Source organism: Dipodomys merriami, unplaced genomic scaffold (genome assembly GCF_024711535.1).
Source record: "Dipodomys merriami isolate MVZ:Mamm:240054 unplaced genomic scaffold, mDipMer1.0.p SCAF_2, whole genome shotgun sequence".
Taxonomy (NCBI): domain Eukaryota; kingdom Metazoa; phylum Chordata; class Mammalia; order Rodentia; family Heteromyidae; genus Dipodomys; species Dipodomys merriami.
The window spans coordinates 31370114-31390599 of NW_027203381.1; the positions used below are offsets into that span (position 1 = coordinate 31370114).

At 34.2% G+C, this 20486-nt stretch overlaps 1 protein-coding gene across 3 annotated transcripts in view; it reads left to right on the forward strand.

Moving 5' to 3' along the window:
* Ccdc178 (coiled-coil domain containing 178) overlaps window positions 1-20486 on the forward strand; it is a 306788-nt gene that overhangs the window by 256557 nt on the left and 29745 nt on the right. For all 3 annotated transcript variants that reach the window (XM_070029364.1, XM_070029363.1, XM_070029365.1), the window contains one exon: window positions 20057-20191. In XM_070029364.1, the coding sequence (XP_069885465.1) occupies window positions 20057-20191 (135 nt within the window). The remainder of the gene's footprint in view (window positions 1-20056; window positions 20192-20486) is intronic.

A 20486-nucleotide genomic window follows, 5' to 3' on the forward strand; every position in this document is an offset into this window, starting at 1 on the left:
GCAAGTGATATGATGAAATTATTTTCAAAATCATGTGGTCTTATAAAGCGTGAGACATTAGAAAACATGATGAAGCTAGATAGGACATCAGCACCTGCTGTTATGAAGGATACAGTAAATAATAATAATAATAATAATAATAAAAACACCAGCTCATGTGAGAGCTATCAAGAAAGTAATGCCATGGGAGAGAGTCAAGTTTCAGTGAGAAAATGAAATAGAAATGCACAGATGAGTTTGGTACAATATACCGATGGCATTGCTACTTTTGGCAACAATAACCCACATAAGGTAAACAATTGAAAATCTGATAAAAATGATCACTATCAAACCCATAAGTAACTTGATATGGTGTATATTACCATTAAATATTTATAATTTGTTATAGAGTTACTCTTTCTAAAAGGAATGCCAAAGTGTGGGTTTAAAGACCTTTAATTACCCAAGGCATTGGTCAGTTTCCTGTCTCTATGACAGACCATAATTACTGGGCCTTATTGCTTTGGACCTGTGTTGATGTTTGCTTATTTGAAGCATGTAGAGGAAGAAATCCATTTGCTTCCTGGAAGCCTGGAAGCCGAGAGAAAGTTGTAGCAGTCTCAATATTCCCTTCAGTGTTAACCGTTAACGACTTCTTCCCATGTTATCATATAAACAGTGATTGTTACGGATTCTGTTGAATCATATTGGATGTCTTTGTCATGTTTCCTTTGAATACATGTTAGGGAGAGGTGAAAGATCCATGGAAATAGTTACCAGTGAAAACAATCAGCCCTCACCAAAGCCAAGTTATTTTTAAGCCAACCAACTCAGCTTAACAGTGAATAAAGGAATGTAGTAGTCACCAATGATCTTATAATTTTATGTATACCAAGATTCAGTCTTAGAACCTCTCTTCCCTTGGCCTAACACTTACCTCCACTTCCCATCTTGCCAGCAATATAACTTAAGCTACCACTGGATGAGGGCTTCTTATTTCTATGAGATTAAGTCATAGCTATTAGACAAGATGAATATGAGCCTTCACTTAAAATTTCTGTTTATAAGCTCTTACACATTAAAGAAAATTTGAATCAGGTTTTCATTTAGTCAGAGAAGTAACTGCTGGCCCAAGAACTGTAAGAAGTAAACATAAACTTACATTTTATTTATTTATATGTTATGAAGTCTTGATTATAGGACCACCCACAAAACAGTTATTATTATAGATTTGGCTTTCTGTGTAGAGATATGATAGTCAAAGCCTCATTTTTGTGTAGATGATAACAAAAATTCCTTTATAAGTTCTGGGGGTGTGAAACACTCAGTATTCTGTATGGTATGCCTTTCCCATGCAGGAATGGTTTTCAGTAGGTAGCCTTGTATGTTGGCTAGCTATTGCTGTATGACAAATTACTGCACCTGTAGTAACGTAACCTACATTAGCACATGATTTCCATAGGTCAGAAGTACAAGCTCAGTTTAATACAATTTTCTACTCACCATCTCACAAGACTGAAATCTAGTTGCTAGCCAGATTATATCCTGTCTAGAGCTCAGGGTCATCTTCAAAGTCCATGTATTGAATTCAGTGTTTCTTGCTGGCTATCATGCAGGAGCTACACTCCTTACTACGCCATGACCCTTCTCACTAGGCCTCTAGTAGTAGGATGCTTACTTCTTCAAGTTCTGAAAGAGACTCACTCTTTCTTGTTCAATGTCTTGTACAATCATAACACCTAACATAATCACAGAGTGACATACTATATTCCTTGCTGCATTGCCCAGGCTAGAAATAGATCAGTTTCTGCCCACTCTTGTGAGGAGGGGGTAGGATTCTACAAGAGTTGGATTCAATGGAAATTATTTTAGAAGTTGACTGTCATGGTGGTATGAAGAGCATATGTTGACATGATGCATCTGTATTAAAAACACTTAACTTATTAAAAACATTTGCTAAATATGAACAATAATGAGTGCTATTGCATATCTAATAAACACTATAAAAATCTTAGTCACTTTAAGGATAACTTCAGAAGAAATCATCACATTGAGAATTAGAAATTGTCATTATTGCCACCGAACAACACTTATTAGATATTTATTTTTACATTCCTCTCCAGTGGATTGTGACCTTGGAGGTAAATTAGCTTACACAGAGCAATGAAGCATTAGGAACATTTGCCTCTTAAAACAGTACCTCTTAATAAACATTCGGAGGTGCAAAATCAAACCAAGCAAAATCCAATCTTAAATAAGTTAAGCTGTCTTTGCCTATTATAAAATCTGAACAACAGTTTTATCCCAAAGGTTACGCAATCCACAAATGTGATGTTAAATATATTCAACCAGTTGAATCTCACAGGCCTTTAAATATAACTGGCAATTAGGCTGTAAATCTCGCAGTGAAAGAGAAATGTGATTATTTTTAAAACATAACTTGAAAAATGTAGATTATTGATCTAATTATTAGTTCTCCCATCTAAATTTAAGTGACAGGTACTATCATCAATTGAAAATCTGGCACGTTTACATTAAGTACTAGCCTTCTATTTGTAGTTAATTCATATTGTCACCATTGGCAGGAATTATATCATGAAATATCATCATTCTCTCTTTGATACAAAACACTAGAACTGTAGCAAATACAGCATTTATTTATTTATTTATTTATTTATTTATTTATTTATTTATTTATTTATTTATTTATTTGGTGACAGTCCTAGGACTTGAACTCTGGGTGCTAACTACCAAAAAACCTAGAAATGGAGCCATGGCATAGTGGTAGAATACTACCCTTCAGCACAAAAACTCGGGAACAGTATCTGGGTCTGAGTTCAATTCCCCAGACTGGCACACACAAAAAAGATAAAGCTGTGCATTTATGTTTCTAGCTTTTTGGTAATTAATTGGAGATAATAGTTTCACAGACACTCCTGCCTGGGATAGCTTTGAACCTCGATTCTCAGATCTCAGCTTCCTGAGTAGTAGCCTAGATTACAGGCAGGAGCCACCAACTCCTGGCTTGTCAGTTATTTTGAATGAATAAATAACAGAATATTTCCCTCCCTCGTCAAGTTTTTACATCAAAATTGTTAATATTTGATACAACTAAATTTACTTTTCTTAGATCCCCTCCTGGATTATGATTCTTCAGAAAAGCATAGCCAATACAATAAAAAAAAAGAGCAGATAGAGGTTTATTCATTCATTCATTCATTCATTCATGTACTTATTTATGGTAGTTACTGGGGTTTTGAACTTGGGGACTCACACTTAAAAGACAGGTGCTTTAGTTGGAGCCATGCCCCAACTCTTTTTTGTTTCAGTTATTTTACTGTTCATTTTTGCTGAGATTAACCTCAAACCTCTATCTTCTCCATCTTCTGCTCCCATGTAGCTGGGATTACAGGTATGTAACACCGTGCCTGGCAAGATTTAATTTTAAGAAATTGAGGGGATTGGAGGTATGGCACTAGCCCATGAGCAAAAGCAGCAGGTAATTAACTATAAAAGTATCAGAACTGTCAAAAGATGACTTGCAGAGTTTGCCAGCATTCTGGAGGCCCAAGGAAGAGTTGTAGTTTGAACTCAAAGCAGCCTGCTGCCAGAACTTGCTCTTTCTTATGGGAGATAAGTAGAACACATCAGCCTTTTTCTCTTGAAGCGTTGAGAGAAGGGTTTGTATGAGGCTCACCCATGTCATGGAGGTAAATTGACTTTACATAGATTCTGATGATTTAGCTGTTACTGTTATCCAAGAAAACATATTTTTTCCAAAAAATGTCTAGATTAGTATCTAAGCAAATATCTGAGCACTCTGGCCTAGCCAAATTGACATAAACTATGCTAGCTGCCTTTTCTGCCTCACTCTACCCGCCCGCCACAAAGAAAATAGTACCATCTGTTGTTATTAGAGTTCTTGATTATAGCCATTCTAACTGGGGTGAGGTGGTATCTCAATGTTGTTTTGATTTGCATTTCTTCTATGACTAGAGAGGTTGAACATTTCTTCATGTGTCTATTGACCATCCTTCTTTCCTCTTCAGAGAAGTTTTTCTTTAAGTCTTTAGCCCACTTATTTATTGAGCAGTTGTTTCTTTGAGAATTTGTTGTTGGGGAATTTAATTTTTTTCATTGTGAAAATACTGTACAGAGGGGTTATAATTACATGGGCAAGGATTTAATTTTTTTGAATTCTAGGTATATTTTAGATATGAGACCCTTGTCCGTTGTATGGCTAATGAAGATCTACTCCCAATCCGTGAGCTTTCTATTGATCTTGCTAGCTATGTTGCAACAATGAGATGTACAAGATGCTATGTCGAAAAAATGAAATTTACAATTTAGGTGGGGTGTGGGGGGGAGGTAGTTGTGGAGATGGGAGAGAAGGGGTGGTAGGGGAAAAACAAAGGAGGAGGCAACAATTGCTTGATAAGAAATGTACTCATGACTTTCCTCACCTAATTGTAACCCTTCTGTACAGTATTTTCAAAAATAAAAAACTTATTTTAAAAAAAAGAAAAAGAAAATAGTACCAAGCATACTTGATCACAGGACAACATTTTGCATGATTCTCAGCATGCGAACTTAAATTTGAAATGAAAGATAGAAGTTTCATAGTATACTTCAATTATTTTTTGGTAGAATAGGAGCAAGGTAAACTCTGCAATTCCCATTGCCATTTTATATTTCTTTGATGCACACAGAATTGGGCATTTTTTAACTTTATTTCTATTTCACATTGCTTTTCATCCTTCTTGAATTGTATGTGCCTGCCTTGACTCATCATCTTCTCTTAAAAATATTTATTTGCTTTCCTTACTGATTCGTTTAATCTCTTTATTATACATTTTCTACTGTTTTGCTTTGCATATTTTCTAGATCCAAATCTTGCTCTTTTATACATCATTTTAAACTTTGCTTTCATTCAAATATATATTTTTTGATTTATCAGATTGTTTTATGCTTAGAAAATACCACTTTGAAATCATATAATACTTGTAGTTTTATATCCCACTTCACTCCTTTACTCATACAATATTATATATTAAGCATTTTTCCATAAAACAGAATATTATTTGATGCTTGCTATAGGCTGAGATTTAATTTATAGTTGTCAAATTTCCAGTTTTCTCAAAATCATTGATCTGTTCTCATTCTTAATTTACATTAGTCCTTGCATATTAATCCCTCTTAAGATTATTTAATATCTCTGCACTTGCTTCTTTGTATGTAATATAGAAATAATGATAATATCATTCATCAGTGTGTTGAAAGAATTTAAGTGGGAAAATTATGTGTCAAAATTGTATAAATTAATTATCATGGATTTCATAAGGCTATTGGGGAATTTTTTGTTGCTGTTGTTTTTGTTTTTTTGTCACTGTTAGTTCAGGTCTTATAATGTTCTGTTTCTGATGCTGTGTTGTTGTTCTTCCCTTATTCTTGTTACGCCTGGTGCTCTATCAGTTGAAACATACATTTTTAGCATCGCCTTTTGCCTTTTAATTTTGTTGCTGGTTTTATTATTTTGTTTTACTCAGTTTTTGAGATAGGGTCACTAACTTTCTGCCCAAGTAGGCCTTTAACCATGGGAATCCTTTTGGATTCCCAAACACTTAGAGTTTAAAAGCATGATCCACTGATGCCTAGCCCAAATTAATCCCTCACCCTCCCCTCCCTTTCCCTCTCCCTCCCTCCAAGAGCTCCAGCATGAGTGCCTGCACTCTCCCCCCCCCCCTCTCTCCTCCCCACCCTCTTCTCAGATCTCAACCTCCTGAGTAGCTAGTATTACTGACTAGAACCACCAGCTCCTATCCTGGCCAAAAGTATTTTTAATTCAACTAATATTTCTAACTTGGAAACAGAGGAAGCTTAGCTATTTCTATAAAGTACTATAGCAAGCAACTCTTTATCTTATACATCTGATCCTTCTCTAGGCCTCTGTTATAGTCTCCTATAATTTAATCTGGGATGAATCAGCTTGGGATTCACCTTCCATGCTGCCATTTGATATAACAGAGCATGTTTTCACAAAAAGAGAAAAAAGAAAAGTTTATATATTTAATATAAAATCATACCTTTAACTTACCCTGAAAAATCACATTCTGTGTATGTGAACTGAACAGCCACTCTATATACTTAAATAACAATTGCTTTTCTACTAAAGGAGAAAACCCACAAGAAAAAATGAAATGGCTATACAATTAAACCCAGAATCTTATTTGCAGAGCTGTTTAACTATGAACTCTAAGCTCCTCTTTCCACTGACAAGCAATTTCACTTGTTTGAAATGTGGCACCACATGTGATATAATGAAACACTATTCCCAGGAACTGTATGTATATGATCCCCTTTACACTGTTGAGAGACCAGCACAGTAATGTGAGGTCTTTGACATAACTTAGCTGCTATCATAGATATAGCTAACAAAATTATTGTTTTCAAGAAAGCCACAAAACAAGGAAGATCTACCTATTGATATGAAACTGTGATTAGATCAACTTGGGAATACCACATGATAGTCTATCACTAAAACCCAAGGTTCATTCTTACTATTCTTCTGCCTTTCAAACCTATGGCCTAACCAGGATGAAAATCACTGAATTCTCTTTTGCTTAGGACAACTTAATCTTCCACAACCCTTATAAACACATTGCTTCAGATGGACGTCATTTGTTAATTAAAATTGGCACATGAGACAAAACCTATTTACCCATTTACTAACCTGTAAATTCTATTGATCAGAGCAATGAACTTAGTGGTTATTCTAGGTTAATTTTAGTCTTGGAAGTTTTTCTGCTCAATTTTATACAAATGAAGTATTGTATGTCACCTTCGCTTTTCCCTCTGAATTTCATTATGTGAAACTGCAGATGCATTATTTTTGAAAATAAGATATTTTCACTTCCAAGACAGAGGGGAACTTGAATTCTATAATATAAGGCTAAATTCCTATACCACTTGTCCAGAGAAGGGGCTTAGAAAAGAGTTCAAAGTTCTTTATCCAGATGATAAAAATGTAAAGAACCGTTTATTGTTTAAGCTTGCTAATGCCTTGATATTCCTCACTACATTATCTTGTGTTTCTCTCCGTAATTGTCACGACCTTTTTTAAATCAGTTCAATAAGGCAAGACCCAAAATAAACTGAGCTGGGCACTGGTGGCTCATATCTATAAACCTAGCTACACAGGAGGTAGAGATCTTAAATCACTATTGAAGACAAGTCTGAGCAGATAAGCCCTATGATTCTCTTATTTGCTGCTTACTGCTAATATGTTGGCATGAAGCTCTGTGGTTCAAGTGGCAGAGTGCCAACTTTGAGCACAGAAGCTCAAGGACAGCAGCCAGGCCATGAGTTCAAGCCCTAGGATCAGATACTATTTTCTGATATTGGTCATATAGTTATGTGTCTATATATGTGTTTTATCTGTCTGGCCTTGTGGAGTCTATTCTTTCTCAAATTCACAGGATCATATCTCATCCAGTGTTATATGCTTCCTTAATATAGATTTTTATTTAAGTGATAGGTGTTTAGTAAATTGTAATTTTAAAGATGGCCATTCAGTTCAGTGCCAGTGGGTCACATCTACATAACTTAGCTACTCAGGAAGCTGAGACAGAGGATTTTAGTTCAAGCTAGCCATGGCAAAAAAAAAAAAAAAAAAAAATCTTTGAGAATCCATCTCCCACATAACAGCAAAAGGCCAACCGGAAACAGATCTCAAAGTGGTAAGAGTACCATCCATAACAAGACAACAGAACAAATGCAAGTTACTGAGTTCAAGCTGTGGCACCAGAAAAAACATTAAAAAAAAAACCGTGTCTTTTGGAATTAGGTGGGAAGTTTTACTCTCTAACAACTTCCATGCCACGTCTTTTGCAAAGTTCTTAGTTTGAATTACACATCATTCCTAGTGCTAAAACAGGTTGATCCATTGTAATAATGAGATGTTCAAGAAACTATGTTGAAAACTCACTGTACAACTTTGGGGTGGGGGGGAATGGAGTTGAGGAGGTGGAGAGGGAAAGGATGTCAGGGGAAAAACAATGAGGAGGTAACAATGCTGGATAGGAAATGTACTCATTACCTTATTCATGTAACTGTAACCCCTCTGCACAGTATCTTTACAATAAAAAATATATAAAAATAATGGCAGCTCAATGTCTTAAAACAGCAGAACATTTACCTATGGTTTTAGACTCCAGACCCCAATGATCTTATACATTGGTTGGGATAAAGCTAAAGTGTAGGCAATGCTGGTTCTTTTTGAGGCAGTGTTTCCTTTCCTCATTCTTTGGTTTAGGTCCCCATTCTCACAGTGATGTTAGAATAGTGCCATCACATCCTTCCTGGCCCTGTTTCTGTCTTCACACAGAAGTATCTGCCTTTAACCCCCCCAACTCCCTGCCATCAGGACCCTGTGTTTCCATCAGGCTCTTTGGGATTGAGCAGAACCATTCCCCATCTCAATAGCTCCCACCTATTCTCATCTTTGAAGTTCTTTTTGGAGCATAAACATTATAAGGATGGGTTCCAGGGGGAAAGATGTGGATTTTTAGGGAACTAGGAGAGGGCAATGTCTTCCCTGTCATAATATGCTTTCTCATTTTTTTTTCATTCAACAAAAGCCACCCAGCCCCTATTATGTTGGCAAACAAGCACAGTGAAATTGGGAACAAACAAATCTTTAGCTCAATATGCCCTGAATCTAATGTGAAAACTGGCATGTTAATAATGATGTACATAGTGTGACACACGATTTAGTAGAGATTATGTCAGCCTACTATGGGAACATGGAGGAGGAAGTACCTTCTTTCTGCCTAGGGCAGGGAGACCCCTCTGAAGGCTTTTCCATAGGGTACTGATCTCTGTTGCAATACAAGACTATGTTGTACAAAATTAACCTGTGGTATTGGTTCAACAGGCATAATGGCCAATAAAATTTTACAATGTACAATTTGTTGTAACTGAAGTGAAAAGAACCCAGTTTCTTGACACTCATTAAAGGACTTATATGTATTAATTAAGTCATTCTAATAATATTTGTTAAGGACTTTGGATGCACATGGCTCTGAATGACATGCAAAGAATACATACAAGTATCACATTGACCCTACCCTGTAGGACCTAATGGTCTAGCACAGAAAGCAAACATCCAAGCAACTACAACACACTTGAAATAGTCCTCATCTTCTCATGATAGAACATCACATCAATGGACAGGCTGCTTTTTTTTCCTGAAAACAAAATTACATATATATTTATATTACATATGTATATAATATATATTATATTATGTATTATATAATACAATTTATGTATTAAAATATATGACCTATAAGAATTATAACATGTAATTCTAGAATAATATATTTTATATGAGAATTATAAATACATTATAATGTGATATATTTTATAATATATAATATACATCTATAATATAGCTTTTATATAGTAATTATAAATATAATTGTTATATATTATATATAATGATTAGAGTGTGTTATATAATAATTATAAATATATTATGATATTCTATATTATATACCAATATTATATAGCTATTGTACATTATGTAATGTGTATACTATATTACATAATATATAGTATGTGGTATATAGTATGTTATACATATGCTATATTATACTATATATTATATAACATATAATATTATATTATATTTACCTAATACATATACATATACATATAAATATATACACATACATATAAATATATATATCAAGGAAAGGTAATATCTTGGTCCTTCTCAATTTTCACTTGTTTATTCCTCAAAAGTCACTTAATCCTTTCAAAATGTCTATTCTCCTTTTTCAATATACTCTAAAGATTCAATGTTCTCTCAAATATTAACTTGTGGCTTCTTTTTTCTTCCATTTTATTTTTTAATTTTTGGCTTTGTTTCAATGTAACTTGTTAGTATTGAGCTACTTTTGAGGAATGGCTATGAATGTCAGCTTCCTGTTTTTAAATATAATCTAACATTAAATTTGACTTGAAACTTGTATTTCAAAAAAATCAGAAAGTTTATACCATTTTATAATATCTTTCAGACACAGGCAAATCTTATTGATTTGATAATCCCACATAGCATGTAATGAGCAGAGCAAGCTGTCAGCAGAACAAAGGAGTGACTAGATCCTCACCATGCTCATTTACTAAAAGTTGAAGAAAAAAGTCACAATTGTTCCATTTGGCAAGTTGTTACAGTACTTATGCTAATATGACAGAAAGCCTAATAGAACTTGTTCAACTCTTACACATTCATTCATTCCAAATACTATAACTATGTATTCCCATTCTAACTTACAACATGGGGGGCCACTGTTGAAGTACAATTTGAGAAGACTTAGACATTCTCATTATTCCTGTATTATTTATCACAAATATAATACCTAAAGTTTGTCATTAGATTTACTCCCTGAAGTAAACAGTTCTTTTTAAATGTCAAGTAATTAACCCAAAACTCTTCAAGGACACTGATACATAAAATAGATATCAATTAATCAGATTGCCTTCTATCATGTAGAAATATGTCCCATGATTGACACATATAAAGCTTCAAAACTGGAGTCTCCCACATGATGACAATTTTAACTATAAATATAAAAGACAAGGTCTTTGGTCAGTTTTATTGTGCTATTTATTAAGACTTTGTCATTTCACTGCATCTGAAATGTACCGTCTATGATTGCTTAGAGCACTGTCATAATGATTGCAATCACTAGTGTGTTTGCCAGTTTCTTTTTTGTGTTCAAATAGTATCATTTACTTTCTTCCAATGTTATTGTGTAATCCTAGTAGAAGCTTGTGTAGATTATTGATTTTTCCCGGGAATCTACTTTATCTGTATAAATTCCCTTTGTTGTATATTTGCTTTAAGATTTGTCAAATTTCTTACTTTTTTTTTTTTAAGAGTTCTACTCTTATCTCTTTGTAAAATCTGGATGAAAGCTCAGTAACTTCTTTCCTCTCTCCAGTGCAAATATCTCAAGTTACAATTCCCCAACTCTCAGCTGGTTTGACATTCATGAAATTATCATTCAGTGTTAAGTATTTTTAAAATCTGTCAGTATCTTTTGCTTCATATTATTTAGAATTTTAATCATAAATTTCAAAGGTCAGACATGTAATTTTCATTGTTTTGGATTTGCTTTTAATATTGTCAAGAATATGGTTTATATCATGCCAGTTCTTTTTGAATATACTTTTTCGGTGATCTTTTTGAATATACTTTTTCAGTGATCCCATAAAATGTTATGTTTTATGTTATAATTTGTGTATAAGTGATATGTTTTATTTACTCTTATTGTGACCACAAAATTCATAATTTTGAAGATGTGCACATGATTGCTAGATCTGTTAATTTTTGTCATTATTTTAACCTGTGTGTGTGTGTGTGTGTGTGTGTGTGTGGTGTGTGTGTGTGTGTGTGTGTGTGTGTGTGTGTGCGCACACGCGTGCAGGTTTGGGGGCTTGAACTCAGGGTCTAGGCACTGTCCCTGAGCTTTTTTGCTCAAGGCTAGCACTCAACCACTTGAGCCACAGCTTTACTATGGCTTTTTGATGGCTAAATAGAGACAAGAATCTCATGGATGTTTCTTCTCTGGCTGGCTTCAAACTGTGATACTCAGATCTCAGCCTTCTAAGTAGCTGGGATTATAGGACTGAACCCTTAGTGCCTAGAGTATTTGCTTTTGATCACCAAAATTTTGATGGCTGTATTCAAATCTTTGTTTGTCAATACATTTGTTGATTTCTATTCTTACGATGTTCTTTCTCTATTTTTAGTTTCAAACAAGTTCTTAATATGTTTCTGATAAGTTGGACTGTATTTTACCTTTATATAGACAGATAAACATAGATATAGATATAGATATAGATAGGTATTGATATGTAGGAATGCTGTATGTCTTAGTTTCTTTTGTCAAATATACTCAAGATTGTGCTGTAATAGTTTTCCCTAGCATCTTATTTTTAATTGTTAGTTGTAAAAAGTCATGTTCTTATGAAAAAATGGTTTCCTTATAAAGTATACATGGTCATAATTTTCTAAACCAAATATTCTATTTTAATTAATTGCTATAACCTTCATATGATTATTGCAATCAATTATGCATCTTTTACCTAACTCTTAATTTTTAATTGTTCTATTTTTTCTGTTGATTATTTTTCCTTACCTGCCTTTTTTTTTTTTTGGTCGGTCATGGGGCTTGTACTCTTGGCCTGGGCTCTGTCCCTCAGCTCTTCAGCTCAAGGCAACCACTCTACTCTTACGCCATAAGGGCCACTTCTGGTTTTCTATGTGGTTTGTTGGAGATAAGAGTCTCGCAGACTTTCCTGCTCAGGCTTGCTTTGAACCATGATCCTCAGATCTTAGCCTTCTGAGTAGCTAGGATTACAGGCATGAGCCCCCAGTGCCCAGTTCTTACCTGCCTTTTTAATTGGCATTTTTTGGTCTATTCTATTTTTCTTTTTTAGTTTCAAGCCCAAATGCTAACAATTCATTTAGAATCTTATGTTGATTATTGCACTATAAATATAAATATGTCCATTTAACTTAAAATATGCCTAATATTTTATGTAGGTGAATATTTTAAGTAACACAGTTTGAGTTTGAATATTATATTTCAGAACATAGGCCTTCCATCTATATGCATTACTGTTATAAAGCATTTTACTTTACATCATTAGATCCCTGAATTAAATATCATAATTTTAAGATTTCTATTGTTAGTACTGTCTTTACTAATATTATACATTAGTATTATGCACTGCTTAATTTTTTTTATATTTGCTGTTGTTCGTCAAACCTTCTGTAATTTAGAGTTTCCATTCTGAACCATTTTCCTTCTTTCTTATTTACATCCTTTCTCACCCATATACCTTCAATGAACTCTCAGTCTCAGCTTCTCTAAAATACTCTTCAGAACCAGTATTTTCCCTGGGCCTGTGAGAAAATGCAGACCGATGTGTGAAGATTTCATTCTACCATTCTGTACAATACAAATGTGATTACAATTACTTTTTTCTCTTGAACATTTTCTGTGTCATCGTTTCATTTTCTGTTGTAACAGGCTCTTAGAGGCCTTGAGGGTGGCACATAGTTTTCTTTGTTTCTGTGCAGATTGTTTCTGCCAGGAGTATTTGTTCATCCTCAAGCCTTTGTAGATCAATTCTGCCTCAAGTAAAACTGTGCTCCACCAGAGAGAATGAACACCACTTTCTCCCAGAGTACCAGGGGAAAATAAAAACATAGACATCCTGGGCTGCATTCTAGGTGTAGTTGGAGGGCTGTCGAGAACATTCATCCTCCTTGCGCTAGCCGACTAGTGGTAATTTTCCATTCAGGCTTTACCTATGGGTCTTGGGCTCTACTCCACCCTTGTAGTTTTCTTTTGTTAATTACTTCAAATCCAGTAATTCAATGAGACCATTTGAATGAGGATTTTTACTACATTAAATTAAAGCACTTTCACTGTGTCTAGTGACAGCAATTGTTTGTTTTCTTGATGATGGATATTTGACAGGGGTGAAATGCAATCTCAATGTCCTTTGGATTTGCATTTCCTTTATGGCTAAGAACATTGAACATTTTTTGTTTATCTATTAACCATTAGCACTTCTTTTGAGAGCTATCTTCCCAATTCATTTGACCATTTATTCTAGATTGTCCTTTAGCAATTAATTCTCTATCTATCTATCTACCTATCTACCTACCTATCTATCTATCTATCTATCTATCTATCTATCTATCTATCTATCTATCTATCTAGACATTAACCCTTTGTTCATTGAACAGCTTGGAAAGATTTTTCTCTCATTTTGGGAGGTCATCTTGATTCTGGAAATCATTTCCTTTGATGAGCAGAAGCTTTTTAACTTGATGCAGTCCCATTTGTCAGTTTTGACTCATATATTCTGGAAATTGAAATCCTATTTAGAAAGTAGTTGCTTTGGTCTTTATCTTCAAGTGTTTTCCTATGTCCTTGTTTCAAATTTTATGGTCTTACATTTAGATCTTGGAATCTATTGTGAAATAATATTTGTTCATAGTAATAGGGATCTACTTTCAACCTTCCATGGATAGGAATCCAGTTCATCCAAACACAATTTACCAAAATATGTTCTCAAACATAATTCTGGCTCAATTGTCAAAAATCAGATGGTTGGGGCTGGGAAGGTGACTCAATGGTAGAATGCTTGCCTTGCATGCATGAGGCCTAGTTCAATTCCTCACCACCACATAAGCAAAAAAAAAAAAAAAAAAAAAGCCAGAAGTGGTGCTGTGGCTCAAGTGGTAGAGTGCTGGCCTTGAGCTGAAGAGCTGAGGGACAGCACTCAGGCCCAGAGTTCAGGCCCCACACCTGACCAAAAAAAAAAAAAATTAGATGGTTATAGCTGTGTGGAATTTATTCCTGGACCTACAATTCCATTCTATCATTCATCCTGTCTTCTTGCTGTTTTAATGACAGTGTCTTTGTAGTATAATTTCAAGTCAGATATTGTGATGGTTCCAACATCGGTTTTTTTTTAAATTAATTCATGTATTTGGGGTCATCTGTATTTTTCATCTGAATTTTTGGATTATTTTTTCTATTTTTGTAAAGAATGACATTGAAATTTTGATGAGCATTGTATTGAATCAATAGATTGCTGTAAGTAGGGTAGCCATTTTCAGAATTGGTGTGTTTGTGTATATGTTTTTGTGTGCCAATACTAGGCCTTGAACTTAGGCCGGTGCTCTACCACTTGAACTCTATCTATGTATTTGGTGGTTAATTGAAAATAATCAACTCAAAGGCTTTTAACTACAATCCTCAGATTGGTTTCCTGAGTAATTAGTATTGCAGTGCAACATTCCATGTCTAAGTTTCGCTTAACTCCATTTTCGACTAGTTTTTCAGACAGTTGTTCATTTTAACAACATTAGCTTTTTGTAAGGATAAATTTTAAAATATATTTTTAAATCATGAAAATATTACATAATTAATTTTTGTAAAAAATCACAAGAATAATACATAGAATTAAGTATGCACACTTACTATTGACTAAATTTGAACATGGAATTAAAAAATAAAAGTAAACACATTTATTTCACCTGTTTTGATCAAATAGCCATCAAAATGCAGTTACCTTATTCTGAAACCAGGTATTTCAAAGAAACCAAGAAAGCTGTGGCTTGTGTAGCTTGTTAATACTATTGAACAAATAAAAAAGGTTAATTACCTCTATGTTTGATGTCATGGTATTTTATAAAGTATGCAAAATTAGTATGTTTGTGAGATTATATGAAAGGATAAACTTGATCGTTAGCTATCCTGTATAAGACTTCATGGTATCTGTTGAAGATCAGTTTTCTTTTTGTGATGCTATCAGGGCTTTTTAAAAATATTAACGGAGGTTCAGATATGGAGTTTTACAAGTTATTATTTTTATATAGTTTAAATTATAGCTCCTTATTAATTTCCATAGATATTAGCTCCAGATTTAGGAATGCATGTGGGTTTTATTTTGTTTTAAGTATACCTAAGCAGCTGACAAAGGAGATTTCCAGAAATGAGCTATGTGATCTTTAACACCAGTCTGTGGAACAGACAGTAATAAGGAAATATCTCATTACTTGTGAGATTTGTATATCGTGCATATGTAACTTGGTAACTGAGTACTATAAAAAGATCAGTATTAACTGGATTTTGTGTATCTGTCATTTCTCCTTGGCAGAAAGTCTGTAGAGTAGTTTGTAATTGCCATTGTTTGGTTTATTAAAAAAAAAAAAAAAGAACTGATAAAGGCTTATGCTATTTGCCTTGTGAGCTGCACTGCATATCACTCAGTTGAATCAAAATTGCATGCACATCTTTGCTTATCAGTTTTATTTTTCTGTCAGAGATTAAAGAAGACAGTACACTTCAGAATGTAAAACCTTATAACAAGCAGGTTAAAATTATAATCAAATTATAATTAAAACTTTAATATTCTAGTACAAATGAATGAGTGAAAGTGTGCCTTTCTACTTTCTATCATCTATCTATGTATCTTTACATCTATCTAACTCCTATCTAAAATTATTCTTATAGGAAAATAAAAGCTTTCTCCCAAGCGGCTTTGATCATATGTTGTCAAATCCTTAAATATGATTTTAATTGGATTACTTGAAGTACAAATGAAAATCTGCCAGAGATCGCATTATTTTTTTCTCTTTGTTAAATACATTAACTCTTACAGCTGCTTCTACAGGTGAACCTTTTGTTTGTCTTTGTAGCTAGAATTAGAACTGCATTACCTGAAACGCCCTAGTTTTCTTCTAAAGGAAACATTATCCATGGTACTTCCTTCCTCTCTTAAGCTACAGGCTGCTCACCTACCAATTTCCCAGGCTTCCTAGAGGCTTCATCAGATGAACTTTCTAATTTTCATGTGGCAGAAACTCTATGAGCTCTAACAATTGTCATAAATTATCACCACCACCTGGACACTTCCATTCCCACCCCTGTGCTAGAGGAATGATATTTTTGTGTTGTAGACTTCATTTTTTTCTTTATTTTTTAACAGCAGATTTTGCCGTCACAGCAAAATTGAGAAGACACATTTTCACGCTATCCTTTGCCTACCTATACATTCACAGCCTGCTAAATTATCTGCATCACACATCATAGATGTATGTTTGTTACAGTGGATGAACTATTACACGTTAAGGCTCACGATTGGGGGTGTATATTTTGGTGTGCATAGACAAATGTAATAGACTTTTGTAATGCCACACAGTTGTTTTCAGTGCTCCCAGATCCTGGGTGCTCTCCTGATTTTCAACTCAGGAGTTAGAAATTGTTCCTCACGTCTTAGGCATTGTACTCGTGAGAGTTGTCTTTTGTATTAATTCTATGTCCTGTCTCCATTTTGTAGCTCTAGAATTCTTATGTTGTTTCCAGACTAAATTCTGTGTTATTTTCAGCAAACATCCAGTTGTTATATATATGTTTTTCATCCAAAAGTTAGAACACCACCTTAGGTAGTCAACTCCTGACCTTATTCTCATTATTAACATTAAGTGCTGACCATAAGTATCTGTCTGGTCAGTTACTATGAGCTTTCAGTTCTAGGGACTTCTGTGTTTTTTTCTGTATTGACTGGTCTTTGTTTTCTGGCAAAACAATTTATGGTTCATTTTTCAGATAACTGTACATATGGTATTTGTATTTTAATTAAAAAGACTGTTGTTATGTCTGATTCTTCTAAGCTGAAATTCATTATAAGGACACTTCTCATTTCCTTGAAATGTTCCCTTTCTCTTTTCTGGGGTTCTTAAATTGCAAAAGCCAGTTAAATTATATGCTTTGGGGAGTTAATTTTTGGCACCATATGTCTCTAAAAATGATTTAATTTTATCTAAAATACGTTTGCAATGAGATTTATGTGCTGTATTGCAGAGACTATTTAAGAATTTTTTAAAGAAAAGCATATTAGTTTATTAGTATTTCACCATAGTAACATACAATGGATATATAAGCTTACAAAGTAAATACTTTTTTACATAAATATTTCCGATATCTAAACTCCATTGTTGCCTTTTGAAAGTAATGAATTCAAATCCTCATGAAAATATCTATGTGAGTCTCCTGTTTCCTGTGAAGTCAGTTATCAACGTGCTACTGTTGTGCCAATGAAATGGAGATAAATATTTAAAAATTAGACAATTTATGGAGCAGCTTGGAATAATAATTCTATCTTTATTAATATAAACTCATTAAATATTTTGGGCATTTTTTGTAGGTAAGATCACATTTAGTGGAAACATAATACAGATCTTATTCTGCAAACAAAAGGCCATGTTTATATGTTAGCAGATGGTCAGATGTAATGGGATATTCTCTAAACAAACAGATAATAATCAATTCTCTGAAATTAATAAGTCTCAAGCCACACAATGTGAATAATTCCTTTTTGTAGATATGTCAGGTTAACTGAAATTTATTTTTGATTTTTTTTTTAGTATCGCAAACATGCAATAGGCTGGGGTATATGTAAATTCTAAGTAAAGAAGCACACAATACATTCCTTGCATCTCTGTCAGCTTTTAAGCTGGGCACCTGATACATTTGTTTCCCTTGTTTAAACCAGTGTAGAAACATTCACCCCCTTACGTCTTTTTTGGTGGGGGGAGAGGGACTAATATTACCCCCTAGTCCCTCAGAATTAGCCACTGGCCTTCTTTTAGTGTTTGTCATTCCAGTTTCATTTTTAAGTCTGTTTTATGCAGTAATCCAGTTAAAATATGAGGTATTATTTTTCTTTTTTTTGCTAGTTCTACAAATGTTATCATATGCATAACTCTTGCAATATATGTTTATACATAACCCTCATCCTCACACCTTTCTCCTCTATTGGCAGAGTAAGTTCAGCTTTAATATGACCCTTCATGTGTTTGTGAGCATGCCTAGCTAAATTACAGGTGTTTTAACAAGTGTCTCAAGATTTAGCATGCTTCCTCCTCTGACTGACTTGGTTTATATTATACAATTTTAGAGAAAAAAAACCTTGACAGAATTTCTCTTCCAAAACAATGCTAATGTTTAACTTACTATATTAAATGTTCTGAAATACTATAAATATATTCTGGGTAATATAGTTCAGTATTTAATAAGTGGAAATACCTATCTAATGTTTCCATGTGTATTTTTGTCCTAAATTAACTAATTAACCAAGAATAGAGGCTTTGTTTTTCTGTAAATTGAACATAAATATATACTTACTGGTTATTACAATGCATAATGAGGATGATAATGATAAACAATTCACAGGTAGCATCAAATTTAGAAAAGGTTATTTATTAGGTAAACTGTTTTATTGAAATATATCTATAAAAGATTTCTCAAATCCATGCATGGACCATCTATTGAAGTTTCACAAAGTACCCCATATATGTAACCCACAACTAAACATCTAACAAAAAAGCCATTGTTTTTTCCTAACATCTTTGAACCCTACTATGAATAGATGCTTTACATGGAATTTTCCATTCTGAAAAATATACTAAACAGCTATATACATCCTGTCAAAACCAAGAGTTTCTCGGTGACAGAATATGTTATATGTAATTATTAGAACCTTTTTTTAAAAAAATTGTCTTCGCTGCTAATTTTATTAAAGTTATGCTTCTGAAAACTTATATCACTGTAATAATCGAATGGAGTGTGGGTCTGCTAACTGTTTCAAATCAAATGCGCATTGTCTTGGTAAAATTGCCAGTGTTTGGTTTTCCTATTAAACTTCCACATAACATAGCAGGTCCCCATATGGAGACTTCTTTCTTTCTCTATGTAGATCCCTGTATTAAGCACACCACTTCTAAGCTCTGCATTTTCTGTACTTGAAAGCAGTGAGATGTTTCTATGTCACACGGTCAGGGGGAGGTAGATTAATAGGGAGTTCTAAGCTGGAAATTTCTTCCCTGTTATTGTTCTTCCTCTGTATTTGATGGCTAAGTTAATTCTCTTTAGTCCTGTCATGCTCTGATGCACACATTGCCAAGCAATGGTGAGCTTTGTGAAGGGGGGTGGGGAGGGGAGGAAAAAGAAAAAGAAAAAAGAAAAGAAGCTACCAATGTCACGGTGTCTATCAAAGTCTTAAAGTTGCATTTTTAAACTTTGGCTTGACCTGATGTGCCATTCAAAAAAGCTTCAAAAGATTATTTTTTCCAAGAAAGGTTCAATATGTCCTGAGGCTATCGGTTTTGAGTTAAACTGGGTGAAGTAGAAATATTTTAGCCATCAGCTTGGCAGTCACAGACTTTGCCTCAGCTAGAACGAAACTGCTGAGGCATTTAGAGAAAATTAACCCCCCATCCTGGCGGCCAGATGTGACTGGTTTCTGATGAATGCACATGAGTGGTCTGAAAAATCAAGAGACTGTGAAATTCCTGTCAGGTCCATACAGTGCAGAATGGGCCATTGACTGCTTTCTGTATTTCCCTCCATCATTCTTCTTGAACACTGCCATTAATTTCCTCTCCTACTCTGACTTGTGTTTTTCCCCTCCCTCTCGCCTCCAGTTCTGTCAGCTGCAGAGAAATCTACAAAAGGAGTGGCAGAAGTATTTCAAACTGATGGTCCTCTACAGCCAGATGAGGCTGGCCCATCTCCAGAAAGAATCTCTGGAGAGTATTCAGAAAATATTAGCTGTGCAGGTAGGTGACTGCGCGAAAGTAGACAAAAGTGTTCTGATCTTGACTGAAAAGCAAATGATGGGTAGTGTGATGAAGCACTCAAACCCTATTCCATCAGAGTTTTATAAATTTCTCCCCTCTTTAATAAACTGGGATTGCACGAAGGATGAATTCAGTAAGCCAGAACACATATTATGAATATTTTGGTCAGGAGGAGAGAAATCAGATTTATTTCTCACGAAACTCAGAATGGATTTTTGTAAATACATTTGATATAAATGCATTCTTTTATTTTTATTTTTTCAAGTCTTCAGAC